Here is a 20,029-nt window from a genome sequence, read left to right as displayed (position 1 = left end):
ATATTTAGCCCCATGCTCGAATGCCCCCGCCCCGTCAAAAACAGCTAAAATCCCTAAAACGAAAGAAAGCAGCAAATGAAAAAAAAAACTCATCTGTTACTTTCTCTAATAATAACCTAAAACATGAACCTTGGTTGAAAAAAACTAAAGTTGTCCTTTAATTACTTCATTCACAGGTCTTACCAATTATAAGACCGGTTTCAGTGGTTCTCTCTATATAAAAAATAAAAATTCAAGGACCCCCATAACTCCTGACACACTCCTACACATGGAACATTTGGTTCCATTTGTACACCCTGGCGTTATACACCAGTTAAGGGGCCATTTTGGAGCCCCCTCAGGGAACCACGAGGGTCCCTGGACCACATATTGAGGCCCACTGGTGTAGCAGTGTTCTCCAGTCAGCCAACATGCTCAATATTGGCACCCTCAATCAATGTTTGACCAGAATGTAACTTAACAATGGCTGCTGTGCATATAGGCCATTCCAGGTGGAAATACATTCTTTCCATCAGCCAATTCCCTGTTCTTCTTAAACCAGGCCTTAATATGTTTTCGCTCTGACTTACGGTTGATGATTTCAATAAGCGTATTGATCAACCCTTCCGACTGCAACAGATACATACACCATGCCGCTTCGTATCTTTCGTAGCTGCCTGTGCGAACGCAACTTCAGGAATATCTTCAAAAGTACGAAGACGGCTAGTAAATAAAATTATAAACTACCGGTAGTTTAGCGATATGAAAAGCCACTTCAGACTGTGTCATACAAGTGAGTACAGATATTTGAGTTTAATGGCTTCATAAACAACCTGTATAAAACAATTACCTTAAAAATTCATGCATTTTTCAGTGTAAATTAACTTTGAAATATAGAGGAAAAATTCTATGTACAACAGTGTGTGTGTGTGTTTGTGTGTGTGTATGTGTGTACAACAGCCTGTAACAGCGGGCTTCACTCGACTGGGCTGTTGGTGACATGATAATACATGGCTGCATAGAACGATTTGGACATTATTGCCTACATAGAAACAAATAAAAAGTCAACGGGGGGAAAAATAAAAGTTTTATGTAAGAAAAGAAAAATCTAGTTTATTCGAAATCTAGTGGGCATTTATATTTCGAACAACACTTGGATTTCCAGACTGAAATGTTCATTATTTAGAAATCACTTTCAGACATAATTATAATTGACAAAAGAAAAGAAATAACGCTAACATAACCGATGAGATTCCCCATTACCAAAAATAACAAAAAAAAGTTACATTCTGAATAGCATTATTATCATTAACAACTGTGGTATGAAAAATTCTTTCATATAACTGCCCAAAAATCCTGAGTTCGATGGGGGAGGGGGGGGTTATAGTAAAATCCGCCTGAGTGGAAAAATCACTGACTTCCTATATTACATTAATTTACAGTTTTTGCGTAATTTCATGGAAAGAGATCAGGTTGCTCACAAAAAACTAAAACAACGTTCCTTTTTTTACAGACTAAGACAGGAAATTAAATAATTCAAGCATGAGAGGTAAAAGAATTTTAAGAAACCAGATGAGAGAGCGAAGAGAGAAGCAGTGTAAACGAGGTACGTCCGTATGGCCAGCCTTGAAACCCTTTACATTTCATCATAATTCATATATAATACGTCATCGACATAACACTTGCTCAAATCAAAACTCGAGAACCAAAGCGCGACGGGCGAGAGAGAGCGCCGTCGCGCGCGGGATCCAGTGTTGTGGGAGGGGTGGGTGGGTGATGAGAACACCAAGACAGCACTCCCGGGTAATCGTATCCGTTAAGGAAAATAAAACGAAAAAGAAAAAATGTACACTTTATAAAAATAATCAAAGAAATTACGCCACATCCCGTGAACTTCTAAAGCACGATGCAGCTTATTTTTAAACTCTTAAGATACAAAAATATGCACTTTTCCGCTTTTGTTTTGATACCCCTAAACCCCCCGTCCCTCCCCACCGCCCCCTCTGCACGGTTCCCAGGATATGTTGCGCACCATTGGATTAATGTCGACCCCACTTCTACTGAGCTAGCAGATCATTGGATTAAAGTCGACCCCACTTCTACTGAGCTAGCAGAACGTCGCTGTCGGACGGAAACCTTCTCATCTCCGTATTTCGGCTTTTCTTTAGGGTTGTATTTCCGTGAATTAATTAATGACCCCACTTCGTCGCACAAGTGAGCTTAGTAGATACCTTCTCTATTCATGAAGTGAAAAGTGGCAAAAGTGTGCGTCTGGGTTTTCTTTTATAAATATTGAACCATTGAAAAGGTATTGACAAGAGCTTGTGACTAAATGATAACTACAGGTAACTTTCCTGACAAGTTAACAGGTTTTAATTTGGACATACAAGGTTTCCACCCGACAGACAACGTGAGAAACAGTGCTTTAGTACAACTCTGGTCTACAAGTTCCCCGTAAGGCATTTCCTGTGTTTCAATGTCTATGGCTACTACCACCGCCTGGGTCCAAAAAAAACCTAAGCCCCGCCTCTGGGGGCTGCGTCCAGACCCAAGCCCCGCCCTCTGGGGTGTGGGGCTGGGTCCAGATCTAAGCCCCACCCTGTGGGGGGGCTGGGTCCAGCTCTAAAGCCCCGCCCTCTGGTGTGTGGGGGGTGGGGGCTCCGGATGCCTCCTGTTATGTCTTGCGGCTGCTCCAGATCTGCTCCGGTGTGCTCCGGTGGTCTGAGGAGTACTCGAAAGGCGAGCGTGAGTCGTAGGGCGAGGAGCGCTGCTGCTCCCGGGGCGAGCGAGGCCCGCCCCCGCCGGACCCCCGGTGCTCTGGGGGCCAGTCTGAGTGGTAGCGGTACGAGTCGCGGGGGCCCGGCGGCTTGTGGTAGTCCGACCCGGACCGGTGGTCTGAGTGGGAGTGCTCCTTGATGTCCCTGTCCGACCGGTGGTCTCTGCTGCTGGAGCGATGGTCATCCATTTTCCTGTGCTTACCATCACTGTAGTATCTGTGCAAGAAACAAGAGAAACTACCTTAAGATACATTTACATACTGTAGTATCTGTGTGAGAATTTAGAAATAAGTTAAACTGCCTTTAGATACATTTGCCACATCCTCTGGAGGGACACATCTGTGACATTTCTGAGTGACAATTTTGGCATGTAGCAGACACTTTTAATCCAGACTCCAGAGCGATTTACAGAACACCACAAGGTAATACATCAAATGCATAGAAATAGTCATGTAGTAAACCAAGAACCTATCATCAGTCTAACAGTTGCAATAGAGCGTCGCAGTCCCGCCCCCTTTCATGACGACAGGACCAGGAAATAATTCCCCATGCATTCTTCCCATAGATATTTCAAATAGTATTTATTTAAAGATCTGTAAGACTCGAACAAAGCCAAATCGGATCGTGACAAATCATGTCAATATTTTGGGCAGAACAAAATTATTACAAAGGAAGAAAAACAACAAAAAAGTGTACCCTGCCCTATATTTCTTCTAATTATTTGTTCAGCCCAAAAAAATTGTGTTCGTTGTCATTTGTCACGATCTGAGTTGGCTTTGTTCGATGCTTACAGATCTTTAAATAAATACTTTTTGAAATGTCTATGGGAAAAATACATGGGGAATTATTTCCTGGGCCTGTCGTCATGAAAGGGGGCAGGACTGCGATGGTCTATCTATGGGGATCAATATAATAACCCATATAAAAAACGATGAGACCAAGGCACCCTAAAACATGATCATCAGGTATTTATATTATATAAGGAGGATTCTCTCTCCAAAAAGAAAGTGTACAGTATTTGTTAAAATGACGTTTTTATGAGGACACGAAGGAGAAAGGAAGCAGGCCAAATTCATTCCAATATGGCTGCTGTGCACAGAGCCTATAGAGCACTGAAGTCTGATGTCATTAGACATCCTACCCAGGTTGCTATTTCCCCCCCCCCATTCTCAATTCCCATAGATTTTTTTAAAATCGCGTCAAATAAGAACTCATATGGATATGAAGACTATCAAATATGAGCCACTTCCCTGACAATATCACCAAGACAGTTTATTTTTGGACCACAATTCTTAGGAGATGATTCTAAGATGACCCGATGTTATTCTCCATAGAGACATTGGCCCGGTTACCCAAAGGACACATGGTGTAAGAGGTATGGTGTTGCACATGCTCAGATGCCCTCTAGGCCGCACACAGAAGCCTGTGAACATAGACATTTCGTGCATAGATGTGCCACGCAAGCCTCAGGTCTACCATTCTGAAATTGAATTTAATAATATTTGGACTGCTGGACTACTGTCAGCTGTCCAAATATTATTAAATTAAATTTCCTGCGGCCTACCATACCAGGCCTGAGGCCTACCATAACAGGCCTCAGGCCTGAGGCCATTGCCTGGCACATCTATGCACGGAATGTCTATGTTCACACGCTTATGTGTGCGGCCTAGAGGGCATCTGAGCATGTGCAACACCATACCTCTTACACCATGTGTCCTTTGGGAAACCAATACTTCTGCAACCCAGGGGTTGAGCGAGTGACGTCAGGACTTCAGTACACTATTGCCAATACCGATGCCGAATAATGAGCCAATAATATCCGTCAGGTTGTAATCACCGTTACGGTCTCCTTTGAAGCTCACCTGTCCTGCCGTTCCCTGTCTCGGCTGTCGGGTCTGTAGTGGTCTCTCTCTCGGTGGTCTTTGCCGTTGCTGAACGACGAGTAGGGTCTTTTCCTGCTGTCTCCTCCCCCTCCCCCTCCCGTTCCTCCTCCTCCTCCTCCCCCCCCGCCACCCCCTGGGTTCCTGCGAGGCTCCGAGCCGTGGCGTTCCTTCCCTCCGCCGCCGCCGCCACCGCCATGCTCGTTGTAGCGAGACGGCGGTTGGTGGCGCTCCGAGCTGTAGCTGTCCCTGCTGCTGTCGTCCTGATGGGAGCTGTCCTTTAACCGCTCGATGTCTGAGGACAGCGGGGGGGTGGGGGGGTGGTCGTTTTTTACTTTTACATGCCGTACAAATTAGGGCTGCGATATGCGATAAAATTGTTGAATATTGTGATAATATGAAAATGAAACTGTAGCGGTCAGGCAGAAACCTCTTATCTCCAGATCTTTACTTTGAAATGTTTTTCTTCTGAAAATTAACACCCTGCTTGATCGCCATCAATGATGTCATTGGTAGGCAGGTTTCTGAACCTGCCTACAGCAACGATATTCTCTATACAACGATATTCTATACAACGACATTCTATACGATATTATATACAGCAACAACATTCTATAAATCAATATTCTAAAACAGCCACGATATTCTAATACAGCCACAATATTCAATACAGCGATATTCTATGAAACGATATTCTATACAACAATATTCTATACAGCAACAATATTCTAATTAGGGTTGTCCCGATACACTTTTTCCGTTCCCGATCCGATCCCGATACCAATACCAGTGTTGTGATCTCGTGTTGTGTCTATAGCTCTCTAGCTATATATCTCGTATTGTGTTTATAGCAGACTCCTCACTCAAATGTGCACTTGCAGTTTGGGCAACTCGAAAGCAAACTCCACATGCCCCAACACTTTATTTACCTGCCATAGTGTCAACCCCTTATGGCCCCTACGCACTGTAGGAGTTTTAAAGTTGTCGGCGAGTCATCAGATCATTATGTATTTCACACTACAGGAGTCTTTTTTTTATTTTTATCGACTTGTCATTATATCGTTGTGGCTTTCACACTTAACGATTGGTCGCCGACTAGGCATCACACACTGCAAGAGTTCACCAATATGTGATCCAGACCCGATATAGGCTACATCATTTGTTTTTTATTCCAATTCATTTTGACATCTCGCGCACGTGCAGGATGCCGTGATGCAAGTGCGAGACCGACACAGGACGCCTCTCTCTCTCCCCGTGCATGCCACACACAGGAATAGCTACACGGCGAAATGTTTGAGACAGCGTGTAGCGGTCGGGAAGGCGTCGTCCAGCACTTTTTATCAGCGCTATATCTTCTCGCAGAGCCTTTCACACACAGCGAGCAAAACCTCGCTGATCAAAGCCCGATCTTGTGTCAGATAGGGAGTTTTGTCGGCGAGCGCCAAAAAGGTCCCCAACAGCATAATCGGAGCAAATACCGTGCGGTGTGTACGAGCCATTACCCCTGTGTTACGATATGACAAATAAGGGCAGACACCAATACCTTTTCGATACCGATACAGTATCGGGACATCTCTAATTCTAATACAGCAACGAGTGTGAACATTAGAGACATAGGTCATGTGGAGAAGCGTTTAAGAGGGGTCTGGTCGTACCTGCATTTTTGCAGACTTGGGTGTTCATGGAGCTTGCATTCTGGTCCGCTGCCTACAGGAACACAAAAGACATTATTTTTAATAAAAGCTGGGCTGGTCAACTAGTGTTTCACACCCTTGGGTCCGGGCTTAGGGGCTCCAAAGATCTTGTCTGTTTGCAGGTAGTCCAGAATGTTGTCATTATATCAGAATCAGTCTTTGTCATATCACATTACAAGTAACGTGGATGAAATTCTTGGTTTTGCAGGCTCATCATTGCAGTTAAAAGATAGAGAGAGAAGAGCATAAAGTGCGTAGTACATATGACTTATATACATGATACAATGTGAGTGCATAATAAAAACATCACACCCGTGTGAGGTGAGTGGTGCAACTCCGTGTGGGGGGGGCCGGGGGGGTCCCGGAAACTTCTAGACCCACAGGAATGCGCCCAGGGTGCCGGCCCGGTTCTGGCGAGCCGCCAGTGTCCGAAGCGAGAAATGACAAGAGTTACCGTGTCTGGGTTCCCGGAACATCCGGACCCCCAGAAACGCGCACAGGGGGCCGGCCCAGTTTCGGCGAGGCTGCACAACAGTGAGACTTGCTGGTGTGCTGTGCAACAGTGACACTTGGTGGTGATAATATGCTATTTCTGTGCTCAGACCCAAGGACACAGCCAGCCAGCCAGGGACACGCATAGCTGTCTATAGGAGTGGTTGCACCACTCAAAAATAATAAATGGAATGAATGTAATGTTCATATAAACATAAAGGCGTATTATACTAAATTGCCTATCCACAAGCAAAAAAAATAGCTCAAAATGTGCTGCTTCGCATAGCGTTGTGAGCTTGTACAACTGCTATTTTTTTGAGTGATGCAACCACTTCCTTACGGAGTGGGTGGGTAGCTGGCTGGCTGGCTGGCTGGCTGGGTGGGTGTGAAAATAGCATGGTTGTTTTTCACCACCTGTGCGCAACCTAACACACACACACAAACACACACGCACGTATTAACTGTATATATGATGCTTTCGGGTGTGCCAGTACAGTACAGCACAGTACAGTAGAGGGACCGCCACACGGTAACTGTCATTTCTCAACCATTTTGGACACGGGGCGGCACGCCGGAACTGGCCCGGCCCCCTGGGCACGTTCCTGTGGGTCTGGAATCCCCACATGGAGTTGCACCACTCACTTCACATGGGTGTGATTTTTTGCCATTTGTCAGTAATCTCTCAAGACGGATTCAGAGCTCCGCAGCTGAATCTGTCGGCATGTCCCGTTACGTGTAGAGTAGTTGTTACGAATGAAAACAGACGCACCCCTGGAAGAGGAGGGCTGAAGGATCCGGTCTCTACATGAATTCAAAGGAATCATTTTAGCCGATGAGTGTGTGTGTGAAAACAGTGATTTCATTACAGTTCATCATCAACTCTCCAGTGTTTTGTGTTTGCGTACCTGTGCGCTCTCTTGCCGTTTCTTGATAGCGTGCTTGTACAGCTTATGCAGCTTCCTGGCATCGAACTCTGTGAATTTCGAGACGAATATCCAGAGGTTTCTGTGAAAGACAAGGCCCTGCACGTTGAGTCGACAAAACTCTTGGAATCTTTAGTAAGACGGCTGTTCATGGGTGTCAAACGTTGGCCTCACAGTTCAGTACTTCGAGGACAAATTGGCTTTTGGAACGATACCATTTTGTAAACCACATTCTTTAAGAATGAGTTTCAGTAGGGCTCAAAGATGAAACACAACAAAACATATTGAATACTGTTCAGTAGAAACCTTGTATGAAAAGAACCTGTGTTCCAATGTACCCAATATAGTTTTTCAATTTCAATTTAGTCACAAGCTCTTTCCAGAATTCCAGATACTTCAAAACTAAATCTTACAAAATCTTTTGTAAATAGAGAAAACAGACGATCTACAAGCTGTGAGCTTGTAGATATCTTTTCTTAACTGTGATATAGCTATTTTCACATCTGTCTGTATATCGACGTAAGGTCTTAATTAATGAAGACAAAAAAGATACAAAGTGTCTGCCCGACAGCCAAGATGTTGTTCTAAGGTACGTACTTCCTCCACTGTTTGATCTGCTCGGGGTTGGTGTACTCCTTCAGACACTCCGTGATGTGGTCTCCTATCTTGATGAGACACTGCCGCGTGTGCTCCAGCTGCTCTCGCTCCGACAGGCCTTTCTCTGGCCTGTCCAGCTGCTTCAGGGCCGCTTTGACCGGACGCATGCGCTCCTTACACTGGAAGCACAATGCATAACACAGTTAGAGTTTAACAGGACGCAGGGGCACAGTCGGTAGCACTGTCGGCTCACAGCTAGAAGGTCCTGGGTTCCATTCCCTGGGGACGCTGGGGCTGTGTTCTCTCCTCCATGTCATCAGTGCCTATACGGTATGGGCACTGATGAGTGATGATGCGGAAGAGAGAACATGGGTTAGGGGAACAAAAAACATGGAGTAATCCTGGTCTCTAAACTGCCTCCCCCTGGCCAGCCGGGGCACCTGATGTTTGGGAAAGGAACTGGTTGGAGTAACATGTTCCCTCCATGCGCTACAATGAATAACACGGGTAGGGTTTTACCGGGCACATGCACTCCTTATTAGGGGCGGAGATCTCCAGGTACCTGGCAATTCGATTCAGATTCACCTCATGTATCGTCTTTGTGATTACCGTATGTTGTTTTGTACTTCATGGTTGTGTGCGGTGTGGTGTGTGTGTGTGTTTTGCCCGATCTCACCCAAGCATGGTAAAATAGTACGGATTAGCAATCTGTACATACACGGCTAGAAAACCCCAAAATCTGTACATATTGAATTTAACTAGTATAGTATGTATGGAATTGCCAATCCGTGCTTTTTCACCGTGTTTGTGTGAGATCGGGTTTGACATTATTTATGATTCGATTGTTATTGGGTTACAACTCGGACAGGGGTGCAAGTTGGCTCTACCAAACTTCGCAACACTCGACGTGGCAACTTGCGCACCCGGTGGTGTCTCTTGTGGCTCAGGTTCGGTAGAGACGGCGCCCCTCCGTCACAGTCTATGGGGAGGATTTCAGTGTAATATGTACAGATTTTGGGGTTTTCTAGGCGCTTATGTACGAAAATGCCAATTCTGTGCTATTTCACCACATTTGGGTGAAAACAGATGTGAAGACAAATATCCCTTCGGGGACAACAAACATAATTATTGTTATTTATCATAATTATTTCTATTGTTATACTTAAACACAGTGATTTTCCTGTGTTGGGTACGCACCACGCTGAAGGTCTTCTGGTCGAGTTCCTCAGATTCTTCAGAAACGGCAGAGTTCTCACCCACAGCGCTGACGAGGACCGGTGGCCCGTCGCCCGACCCCTTCTTGGCTTTGTCTCGCGGGTCAGACTTGGCTTCCATCTGGCAGAGAAACAAACTGGACAGTCAGCTCTCATTCAAAGCACACATTACAGCGGCCACTCGATCCTGTAGGTTTACACTCTATAACATTCGATGAATTAGATCCTTCCTCACCCAGGAGTCAGCCCAGCTCCCCAGTCATATCAAAACTTGACTATTGTTAACTATCTCCTTACTGGCCTACCGGCATTCACACTTACAATAAACCTCTCCAATTGATCCAGAATGCCGCAGCTCGCTTGGTCTTCAATCAGCCAAGATTCTCACATGTCCTTCTCACCCCCCTTTTCCACTCCCTCCATTGACAGTACAAAACTCTGATGCTGGCCTTCAAAGCAACCAACAAAGGTATGGCACGCCATATCTTGCAAGTCTGATCGGACCCTACAAACCCTCCCGCTCGCTCACATCAGCCAACGCAGGGGAGCTGGAAGAACATTCACTAAAAACGCCGGGACAACGCTACACACGTCCCAAACTCTTCTCCCTTCTGGCTCCAAAACTATGGAATGCTTTTCCCACTGCAATTAGAACTGCAGTGCAGAGTGCAGACCCACTCCCAATCTTGCGCCGTAGTCTGAAAACCCACCTCTTCAGACTTCATCTTAGCCCATAGCACTCGACAACCTTACAGGCGTCTGCAAAGGCTCAACTTATGTAATTTAGATAGCATTTTATGTAGACATAGCACTACTATTAAATACATATTCCACTGCTATGACGGATGTTAGGTTCTTAGCTTACGTATGATTCTTGATTTGTTTATGTATTTAATGTATTAACATGTAAGTAAGTACATTTTATTTATAAAGCACCTTTCGAAGCAAAGCTACAAGGTGCTGAACAATTGACACAGTAAAAACAAATAGAAGCACAGACAAAAACAGAACAAATACAGTTGTGACAATAAAAATGAGCAGATGTGTTGTTCTTGCGTCTGCTATATGGCTAAATTGTAAATTGTCTCAGAGTGTACTCTGTCCTGGGAAGAACAATTTGAGACTTAAATTAATCTCAGACGGGACGATTTCGGGTATAGAGGAGTTTTATCACTGAAAATGTGCATATTGTGTGCACCTACGGGCAGAATGAGACTAGCAGTGCTGCATGCAGTGGCACTGGCAAGACTTTTTAAGACACAAACTACCGTTATTACTGCAGAGAAACCCGCAAAATTGGTTTCAGAATTCTGAATAAATGTTGCCAGTACCATCCACAGGCACAGTATTAGTCTGTACCCCCATGTAGCAGTCCAAAAAATGTTATTTGAAGAGGAAAACAAAAGTAAAACGATGGAGAAGAACAGTCAGAGACTGACACGGGAGCGAGCTGCCTCAAATCCCGACACACATTCTACTAACAATCAGTGCCGAGATTTCTTTCAAAATAGAAGCTCTGGGTGCCGGGAAGATATGGACGCTTTTACTTTTGACTAAAATCGGTGAATTCTCTTTATCTACAGAAGAAATATGAAGCCAAAGAAAAATAATTGCTGCATGTATTGTATTACAATATGGTTACCGTATTTTAAATCAAAATACAGTTATTAATTTAATAATCTCAGTGATGCTTTTTTCCCCCCTGGGACTGTATACATTCACTTTGGGACGGTGTCACGGTTCAAACTGTATTTTGGGACGTTCCTTGGGACGTCAGTCTGGAGCCCTGCCCCACCAAAGAGTAAAATAATGATTAATGTGGTTAATGGTTAAGGTGAGACACAGATGCGTTCCAGGTCTTATAATGAGTTGAAAGCCGTAGCAGTGTGGCGGTGTTATCACCTTGTCGAACACATCGTCTTGTTTATTGAAGGCGGGCAGCTCGGGAGGCTTGGCGTCTCTCCTCTCCTTGGCCTCCTTCCTCTCCTTGGTGTCATCTTTCTTCTCCTTCTTCACCTCCCTCTCCTTGGGCTCCCTGTCGTCCTGCGGCGACGGCGAGGCAGCCGAGTCCTCATCGCCGTCGCGCTCCTCCTCGTCCTCCCGCTCGGCCGGAGGACGCTCCGCACCCCCCCGCGCCCTTCTGGGCGGCAGCCTGACCGGTGGTGTAGCCACCTCCTGGGCAGGGGGAGAAACAATGCGGTGGCTCAGGGGTAGAGTGGCTGGATGGTAACTGCAAGATTGCCAGTTCGAACCCGGGCTCCCCCAGAGTTGCTGTCGAAGTGTCCTTGAGCAAGACACTGAACCCCTAATTGCTCCTGATGTGCTGGTTGGTGCCTTGCATGGTTTCCACCGCCATCGGTGTATGAATGCGTGTGTGAATGGGTGAATGTAATTCACAATCTCTGTAAAGCGCCTTGGATAAAGGCGCTATATAAATGCACTATTTACCATTTATATATAAATGCACCATTTACCATTAGTGGTGTAAATTAAGTCTATATTGAATCACTATCACTATCACTTATTTTTTGTTAAAAATTGTTAAAAAGAAATGGGACAAAAAGAAAGAAACAGCAGATCTACACGCTCAAAATGTGATATGAGCTTATAGACATTATATTTATCGCTGTTTTTGCATGACACCGTTGTACGACAAAGTATAAAACCGTGCTGGTTGTGGTAAATCACAATAATGAAAATTAATACAAATTCAATTAAAGTATTTTGTGTCGATTTGTTGATATTTATGCATCCCCTAAAATAAATACATTTAAAAAAAAGTAGTCGATTGTATAATTGATAGTTGCGGCCCTGAAAAAGTTGTACAAAACGTGTCCAAGCAGCCAAAAAAATAAAGTTGTTCTCCTGCTATGCCACAAAAATCATCATCATCGTCATAAAGAAGTATTTATCTCTACTCTTTCACAACCGCAAGAGCAGACATTGTGTGACCTGTGCTTGTCCATTCAAACTGTTAACCCATTTAGGCCTGACCTCGAAACTTTTTCTGAAATAAATATTTTCAGACCTACAAGCTCGTAGTGTGCCACTTGGTGGCACGCTATGAGCTTGTAGATCTGCTATTTTTCAATAGCTAAATTATAACAATGTTTAAAACACCAAAAGGGGTTCCTGCCCAAAATGGGTTAATAAAGCATTCAATCAATCACAACAGCGCACTCTGTCATTCAACGTACCTTTTCTTCCTCCACATCCTCCTCCTCCTCTGACCTCTTGTCGGAGACCGTGTCCGACGACGGACTCTTGGCCACCTCGTCCGTCTTGGTGGGTTTCGCCGTTTTGGTCTTCTTGCTGCGCGGCTTCCGCTTCCGTGAACTCACCTGAGAGAAAACACACACACACACACACACACACACACACGAGATCAATATTTGTCACATTACAGGTAATATGAACAGGGTGAAATTGTTGATCGTGCAGAGACCCATCATTGCAGTGAGAAGACAATAGAATATGAGCATAAAGGGAAAGAGAAGAGGAGACATGTAAAAGAGCATGATATAGAATTGGAACTGACCTTCATAATAAGTTAAGCATGTATCTAAAGTGCATTAGTAAAATAAGAGACATGTATGCGTTTTATTTGCAAGGACTCCAATAACCGAGTGTGCGAATGGAACCAAATGAACCGGGTTCATTTTCTTTTCCATTTTAAGACTTATGGTCATTCAGGGCTAGCTCAAAATTTGGTTTATATTCTGGTAATATTATTGTCCGCTCATGTCCGTGGCAAAAATATATTTTTTACAGAAATATCCACTAAAAGGCAAGCCAGCATGACTGAACAGTCCTCGCGTACCATAGGTTGAGAATCACTCCTCTAGATATATTAGAACTCTATGGTGTACTCACAGTCCCTGCTTGTCTCTGAGCCTCCTTCTTGGCCAGGTCTCTGCTCAGTAACTTGATGAGGTAGTCTGCTCTGGTCTGAAGCTGCTTGGCTTGAGGCTTCTTGTCCGGGTCGTCCGGCAGGAGCTGAGGAGAAACATGATACCAAAAACATTATAAACGGTCTGTCCAGCTCTTCAGTAAACAGAATAAAACGTTTTCAGTTCGGGTGCCAATCAGGAGAGAGAAGAAAAATGGTGAATTTATATAGCGCTTTTTATCCAAAGCGCTTTACATAGATTGTGCATTACATTCACCAATCGATGGTGGAGGAAACCATGCAAGGCACCAATCTGCACATTGAGAGCAATGTACAGATTGCAATGTCCATTCCCTGTACTAACGGCCTTGGACATACAACAAGGTGTCCACCCGTCAGCATGGTTCTACAAACAGCGGAGCTCCATTCAGACCTTGTGTGTGAGGTTGAGGTCGGGGTCCATCTTGATCATCTCCCAGCTGCCGTAGCCGTACTCGTAGATTCCTATCAGTAGACTGGAGTCGTCCTCCTTGCCCCAGTCGATGTCAAAGTGGGCCGCCTTGGAGTGGCAGGGAATCATGTACCTGAGAGAACAGAACCAACCACAACATGTTTAAAACTTTAACTATTCCATAATTTATTCTACCTCTCATTTCCACGACTGGCAGAGAGTGGTTCTTCAAACTGCATAATGTCCCACAAATCCAAATAATGTGATTGATGACATATATTATACTTTCACATATTCACATATTCTTTGAGACTTTGAGTTTTTTCGGGGTCAAACAAGGAAATCACGCGACGTTGATCCCCTCACTCATACTAGGACACGACGTATGTGTACCGGTAGTCAGAAGAATAGTTACCTCTTCCTCTCGTCGGGGTCAGAAGGGATAGCTTTATGCAGCGGAGCCAGCTCCTCCTCGTGAGAAATCACCAGCTTGGCGTTCACCTGCACCCCCGAAATCCTGAAGGTGGGACCTTTCACCTTGCCTCGTCGACCTCCTGGAGAGAAAGATTGGGCAAAAAAAAGAGTTTCACAATTGAACAATCTTTTGAAATGACAATAGAAAACATGTAGGCGTGACCCATGAAAATTGGTCGATGACGCACAGTGGTTAACAGTGCTCTAGCAGATTCCCAAATGTTTCAGCCTATGACCAAAAAGAGAAGTTAGATGTTTGTCTGGGACACAAACTAGTGAACATAGCATCTACAAGCTCACAACGCGCACTACTTCTTAACTGTTTCTACACACCCGAGCACTTTACCTACTAGCACAGGGTGTTAGCACAACACTCCGATCACGTGATCACAAAAAAAAAGAAAAAAAGATGCCTCTTCCCCCTCCCTTCCTGAAAACTCATGACGGGAGGGGTCAAATGCTCACTATCACACATTTCATTCATTTCTGTACATACTATATACCGTATGAAACAGAAGACTCTCTGCTTTCATAAGAAAAAAACTAATACTGTAATAATAATAAAAATCACACCCCTGTGAAGTGAGCAGTGCAACAGTTGCACTGCTCACTTCACAGGGGTGTGTACATGTATGTACATGTCGCTATAGGCCTTATTTTGTGAATAATAGTTGTTCAGGTCTCTAACGTTCTCTCTGGTGGCCGCAAGCTGCATTCAATAAACAATTACTGACAAACTGTACATGGGATCAATGTGTATATTGATTTCCTCCTAAAAGTAGACATTGAGGGCTTTCATTCGGTGTATGGTATGTATAGGATATTATTTGTGTTCATATAAAAAAACTGAACTGAAATGTCTGTCAACTTTGACCTTCCATATCTCTGTTGTTTTTTCAAGCGAGCAGAGTGCAGGAAAAAGCAGGTGTTAGAAAAAGGTCAATATCTCCAGAATGGAAGATGGTAAATGGTAAATTGAAGTGGACAAGTTGGGCTTTCTTTTGATGTATGCGGTGTGATTCTCGCTATAAGAGAACAGTTTGCTGTGGGCCCCGAAACAGTTCCTTCGTCCAATGTTAATCCCTTAGCATAGCCCAAGACAGCCAAGCAGAATAGTCTAGCAGCAGGAGTGTTAAACATTTGATTTCTAATTTATGGAATTTCTTTGATATCTTTATGAAATGAATGGAAAGAAATCATTGAAATTCATGATTTTTGTTGTTGTTTTGGAAATGTTTTTGAATTAATAATTAAAAACAAAATGTAGGAAACCAAAAAATAAAGGGACCCATAAAAATGTGTCCGCGACCCACTTAATGGGTCCCGAGTCCCGACCAACCGTTTGGGAACCAATGCTAGTCTACAGTGTGTGAAGGTGTTTTCACTTCAGTGTGTAAAGGTGTTTTCACTACAGTGTGTAAAGGTGTTTTCACTACAGTGTGTAAAGGTGTTTTCAGTTCACTACAGTGTGTAAAGGTGTTTTCACTACAGTGTGTAAAGGTGTTTTCAGTTCACTACAGTGTGTAAAGGTGTTTTCAGTTCACTACAGTGTGTAAAGGTGTTTTCAGTTCACTACAGTGTGTAAAGGTGTTTTCAGTTCACTACAGTGTGTAAAGGTGTTTTCAGTTCACTACAGTGTGTAAAGGTGTTTTCAGTTCACTACAGTGTGTAAAGGTGTTTTCACTACAGTGTGTAAAGGTGTTTTCACTACAGTGTGTAAGGTGTTTTCACTACAGTGTGTAAATGTGTTTTCACTACAGTGTGTGAAGGTGTTTTCACTACAGTGTGTGAAGGTGTTTTCACTACAGTGTGTGAAGGTGTTTTCACTACAGTGTGTGAAGGTGTTTTCACTACAGTGTGTGAAGGTGTTTTCACTACAGTGTGTGAAGGTGTTTTCACTACAGTGTGTAAAGGTGTTTTCACTACAGTGTGTGAAGGTGTTTTCACTACAGTGTGTAAAGGTGTTTTCACTACAGTGTGTGAAGGTGTTTGCACTACAGTGTGTAAAGGTGTTTTCACTACAGTGTGTGAAGGTGTTTTCACTACAGTGTGTAAAGGTGTTTTCACTACAGTGTGTAAAGGTGTTTTCACTACAGTGTGTAAAGGTGTTTTCACTACAGTGTGTAAAGGTGTTTTCACTACAGTGTGTAAAGGTGTTTTCACTACAGTGTGTGAAGGTGTTTTCACTACAGTGTGTGAAGGTGTTTTCACTACAGTGTGTAAAGGTGTTTTCACTACAGTGTGTGAAGGTGTTTTCACTACAGTGTGTGAAGGTGTTTTCACTACAGTGTATAAAGGTGTTTTCACTACAGTGTGTGAAGGTGTTTTCACTACAGTGTGTGAAGGTGTTTTCACTACAGTGTGTGAAGGTGTTTTCACTACAGTGTGTGAAGGTGTTTTCACTACAGTGTGTAAAGGTGTTTTCACTACAGTGTGTGAAGGTGTTTTCACTACAGTGTGTGAAGGTGTTTTCACTACAGTGTGTGAAGGTGTTTTCACTACAGTGTGTGAAGGTGTTTTCACTACAGTGTGTGAAGGTGTTTTCACTACAGTGTGTGAAGGTGTTTTCACTACAGTGTGTGAAGGTGTTTTCACTACAGTGTGTAAAGGTGTTTTCACTACAGTGTGTGAAGGTGTTTTCACTACAGTGTGTGAAGGTGTTTTCACTACAGTGTGTGAAGGTGTTTTCACTACAGTGTGTGAAGGTGTTTTCACTACAGTGTGTGAAGGTGTTTTCACTACAGTGTGTGAAGGTGTTTTCACTACAGTGTGTGAAGGTGTTTTCACTACAGTGTGTAAAGGTGTTTTCACTACAGTGTGTGAAGGTGTTTTCACTACAGTGTGTGAAGGTGTTTTCACTACAGTGTGTGAAGGTGTTTTCACTACAGTGTGTGAAGGTGTTTTCACTACAGTGTGTGAAGGTGTTTTCACTACAGTGTGTGAAGGTGTTTTCACTACAGTGTGTGAAGGTGTTTTCACTACAGTGTGTAAAGGTGTTTTCACTACAGTGTGTGAAGGTGTTTTCACTACAGTGTGTGAAGGTGTTTTCACTACAGTGTGTGAAGGTGTTTTCACTACAGTGTGTGAAGGTGTTTTCACTACAGTGTGTGAAGGTGTTTTCACTACAGTGTGTGAAGGTGTTTTCACTACAGTGTGTGAAGGTGTTTTCACTACAGTGTGTAAAGGTGTTTTCACTACAGTGTGTGAAGGTGTTTTCACTACAGTGTGTGAAGGTGTTTTCACTACAGTGTGTGAAGGTGTTTTCACTACAGTGTGTAAAGGTGTTTTCACTACAGTGTGTGAAGGTGTTTTCACTACAGTGTGTGAAGGTGTTTTCACTACAGTGTGTGAAGGTGTTTTCACTACAGTGTGTGAAGGTGTTTTCACTACAGTGTATGAAGGTGTTTTCACTACAGTGTGTGAAGGTGTTTTCACTACAGTGTGTGAAGGTGTTTTCACTACAGTGTGTGAAGGTGTTTTCACTACAGTGTGTAAAGGTGTTTTCACTACAGTGTGTGAAGGTGTTTTCACTACAGTGTGTGAAGGTGTTTTCACTACAGTGTGTAAAGGTGTTTTCACTACAGTGTGTGAAGGTGTTTTCACTACAGTGTGTGAAGGTGTTTTCACTACAGTGTGTAAAGGTGTTTTCACTACAGTGTGTGAAGGTGTTTTCACTACAGTGTGTGAAGGTGTTTTCACTACAGTGTGTGAAGGTGTTTTCACTACAGTGTGTAAAGGTGTTTTCACTACAGTGTGTGAAGGTGTTTTCACTACAGTGTGTGAAGGTGTTTTCACTACAGTGTGTGAAGGTGTTTTCACTACAGTGTGTGAAGGTGTTTTCACTACAGTGTGTGAAGGTGTTTTCACTACAGTGTGTGAATGTGTTTTCACTACAGTGTGTGAAGGTGTTTTCACTACAGTGTGTGAAGGTGTTTTCACTACAGTGTGTGAAGGTGTTTTCACTGACCCGACGTCTTCTCTGCGCCACAGGGGTTTTCCCGCAGCGTCCTCAAGCAGCCGTTATGAACCGTCTCCGCCAGCCGCTTCAAGTCGTGCTCCGACTTGTCCACCAGCTCCGCGTCGCGTGCGATGGCGTCCAACCTGAGACACAAAGGGGAGAGACCCTTAGCACCGTATTATAGGCAAGCGGAAATGCGTGAGATTATTACCATTTGGTTGTCAGGACTTACCGTTCAAGAGGCCCGCCGAACTTCTTGTAGCTTTTCACAAATCTGTTGAGAGATCGAGGAATATTAATGATAAAATCTGACAAAGACGCAAAACACAGAGAGAAGTGTGTCTTGGGGAAATAATTCAAAAGAAAATAACAAATAAAAAAAGTCCCAATCTGTGATTAGGGAGCCCCCTCCCACACTAATAGTTTCCTAAACAAGGGGTTCTCAATGATTTTGGCTGGGGGCCCCCGGAAATGCTTTGGCCAGGTCTCATGTACAATGAAACCAAATGGCTAGTTTGACCATTTGTTGTGCTCTTATAGATTGGCTATTTTTGGTGCATGACACCGGTACACAAAGTTAAAGACATGTTGGCCTCTATAGTCGTGGCGAATGAGGAAACTTGAATGAAAGAGTACCTTCGGATCTCAGCGTCGCTGAAGCCCTTGATGTTTTCTCGTGGGATGGTACGTGGCCTTCCTCGCTTTTTGGGCCTCTTGCGGTCGGAAATGGAGTCACTGTCTGACCCCGAGTACCGCCTGTTCCTGCTCCGCCTGCCCTCGTTCCCGTTAAAGCTTATCTGTGGAAGGAAAACGCCATCAATATGGAGTCCCATCAATAGCAATCACGACATGACATCAGTTAATGTTCAGACGGTAATGTGTTTGTCCATCCCATGAGTGAATGGAATCATGTGGTTCCTCCATCGCAGAGAACAGAATATACACAGAACATCCAGGGTGGTATTCTCTTCTATCAACGTCGTTCCATTAACACAACCGTGTCTCACCAACACTGAGCCAAATCAGGATTGAACAAACAAGAGTACACGAACAGCCTGGCACAGTCCATTGTCAAAGAGACAGATCTATAGATCAATAACCTGTTTGCCAAACAGGTATTGTATAGATCTACCTCCATGAGGACTGTGTCAGTCATGCGAGGAAACAGGTAGATCCATTATTAGATCTATACGGTACCCGTTTGGCACAGTTCCTCATGCGAGGCAGCAGGGAGATCTATTATTAGATCTGTACGTTACCTGTTTGGCACAGTTCCTCATGCGAGGCAGCAGGTAGATCTCCTCCAGCTCCTTCTGCCTCTCCTCCTCCTCCATCCGCATCCTCTGCGCCTCAGGGATGATGTCGTCCCACCCTCTGTGGTTGTGTTCAGAGTCCATGTCGTCCGATTCACACATGGTGAAGTTGGCCACCTAGTAGGGATGTCACACACGGTCATAAACTAGCCCTGCATAGAGAGATGTCATATCAGCCCTGAGCCCTAAACCTGTTTGGAGGGATGTCACACACGGTCATATCAGCCCTGAGCCCTAACCCTAGACCTGTTTGGAGGGATGTCACACACGGTCATATCAGCCCTAACCCTAGACCTGTTTGGAGGGATGTCACACACGGTCGTATCAGCCCTAAGCAAACTCCCATTAGCTTCTGTATTAGCCAGTCTTTCCACACTGTTTTAGCAGA

The 20,029-nt window shown here is 44.1% G+C and overlaps 1 protein-coding gene across 2 annotated transcripts in view; it reads right to left on the bottom strand.

Annotated features, from left to right (window-relative positions):
- Positions 1–1,988: 1,988 nt before the first annotated feature.
- Positions 1,989–20,029, bottom strand: part of chd1 (chromodomain helicase DNA binding protein 1) — a 39,412-nt gene continuing 21,371 nt past the window's right edge. The window contains exons 22-36 of one of the 2 annotated variants that reach the window (XM_083792970.1): positions 19,588–19,758; positions 18,965–19,125; positions 18,561–18,602; positions 18,338–18,471; positions 14,312–14,450; positions 13,879–14,029; positions 13,430–13,552; positions 12,754–12,897; positions 11,459–11,731; positions 9,540–9,677; positions 8,343–8,521; positions 7,728–7,827; positions 6,292–6,343; positions 4,619–4,931; positions 1,989–2,972 (exon numbers count right to left, since the gene is read on the bottom strand). In XM_083792970.1, coding sequence (XP_083649096.1) covers positions 2,654–2,972; positions 4,619–4,931; positions 6,292–6,343; positions 7,728–7,827; positions 8,343–8,521; positions 9,540–9,677; positions 11,459–11,731; positions 12,754–12,897; positions 13,430–13,552; positions 13,879–14,029; positions 14,312–14,450; positions 18,338–18,471; positions 18,561–18,602; positions 18,965–19,125; positions 19,588–19,758 — 2,439 coding nt within the window. In that variant the 3' untranslated portion in view covers positions 1,989–2,653. Of the gene's footprint in view, positions 2,973–4,593; positions 4,932–6,291; positions 6,344–7,727; positions 7,828–8,342; positions 8,522–9,539; positions 9,678–11,458; positions 11,732–12,753; positions 12,898–13,429; positions 13,553–13,878; positions 14,030–14,311; positions 14,451–18,337; positions 18,472–18,560; positions 18,603–18,964; positions 19,126–19,587; positions 19,759–20,029 lie in introns of both variants that reach the window. The other variant, XM_083792971.1, reaches the window with a different exon arrangement.

Source organism: Protomyctophum parallelum, assembly GCF_964188405.1.
Source record: "Protomyctophum parallelum genome assembly, chromosome: 21".
Classification (NCBI taxonomy): domain Eukaryota; kingdom Metazoa; phylum Chordata; class Actinopteri; order Myctophiformes; family Myctophidae; genus Protomyctophum; species Protomyctophum parallelum.
Note: the sequence above shows the minus strand (reverse complement) of the source record. Positions and strands in the feature narration are given on the sequence as shown.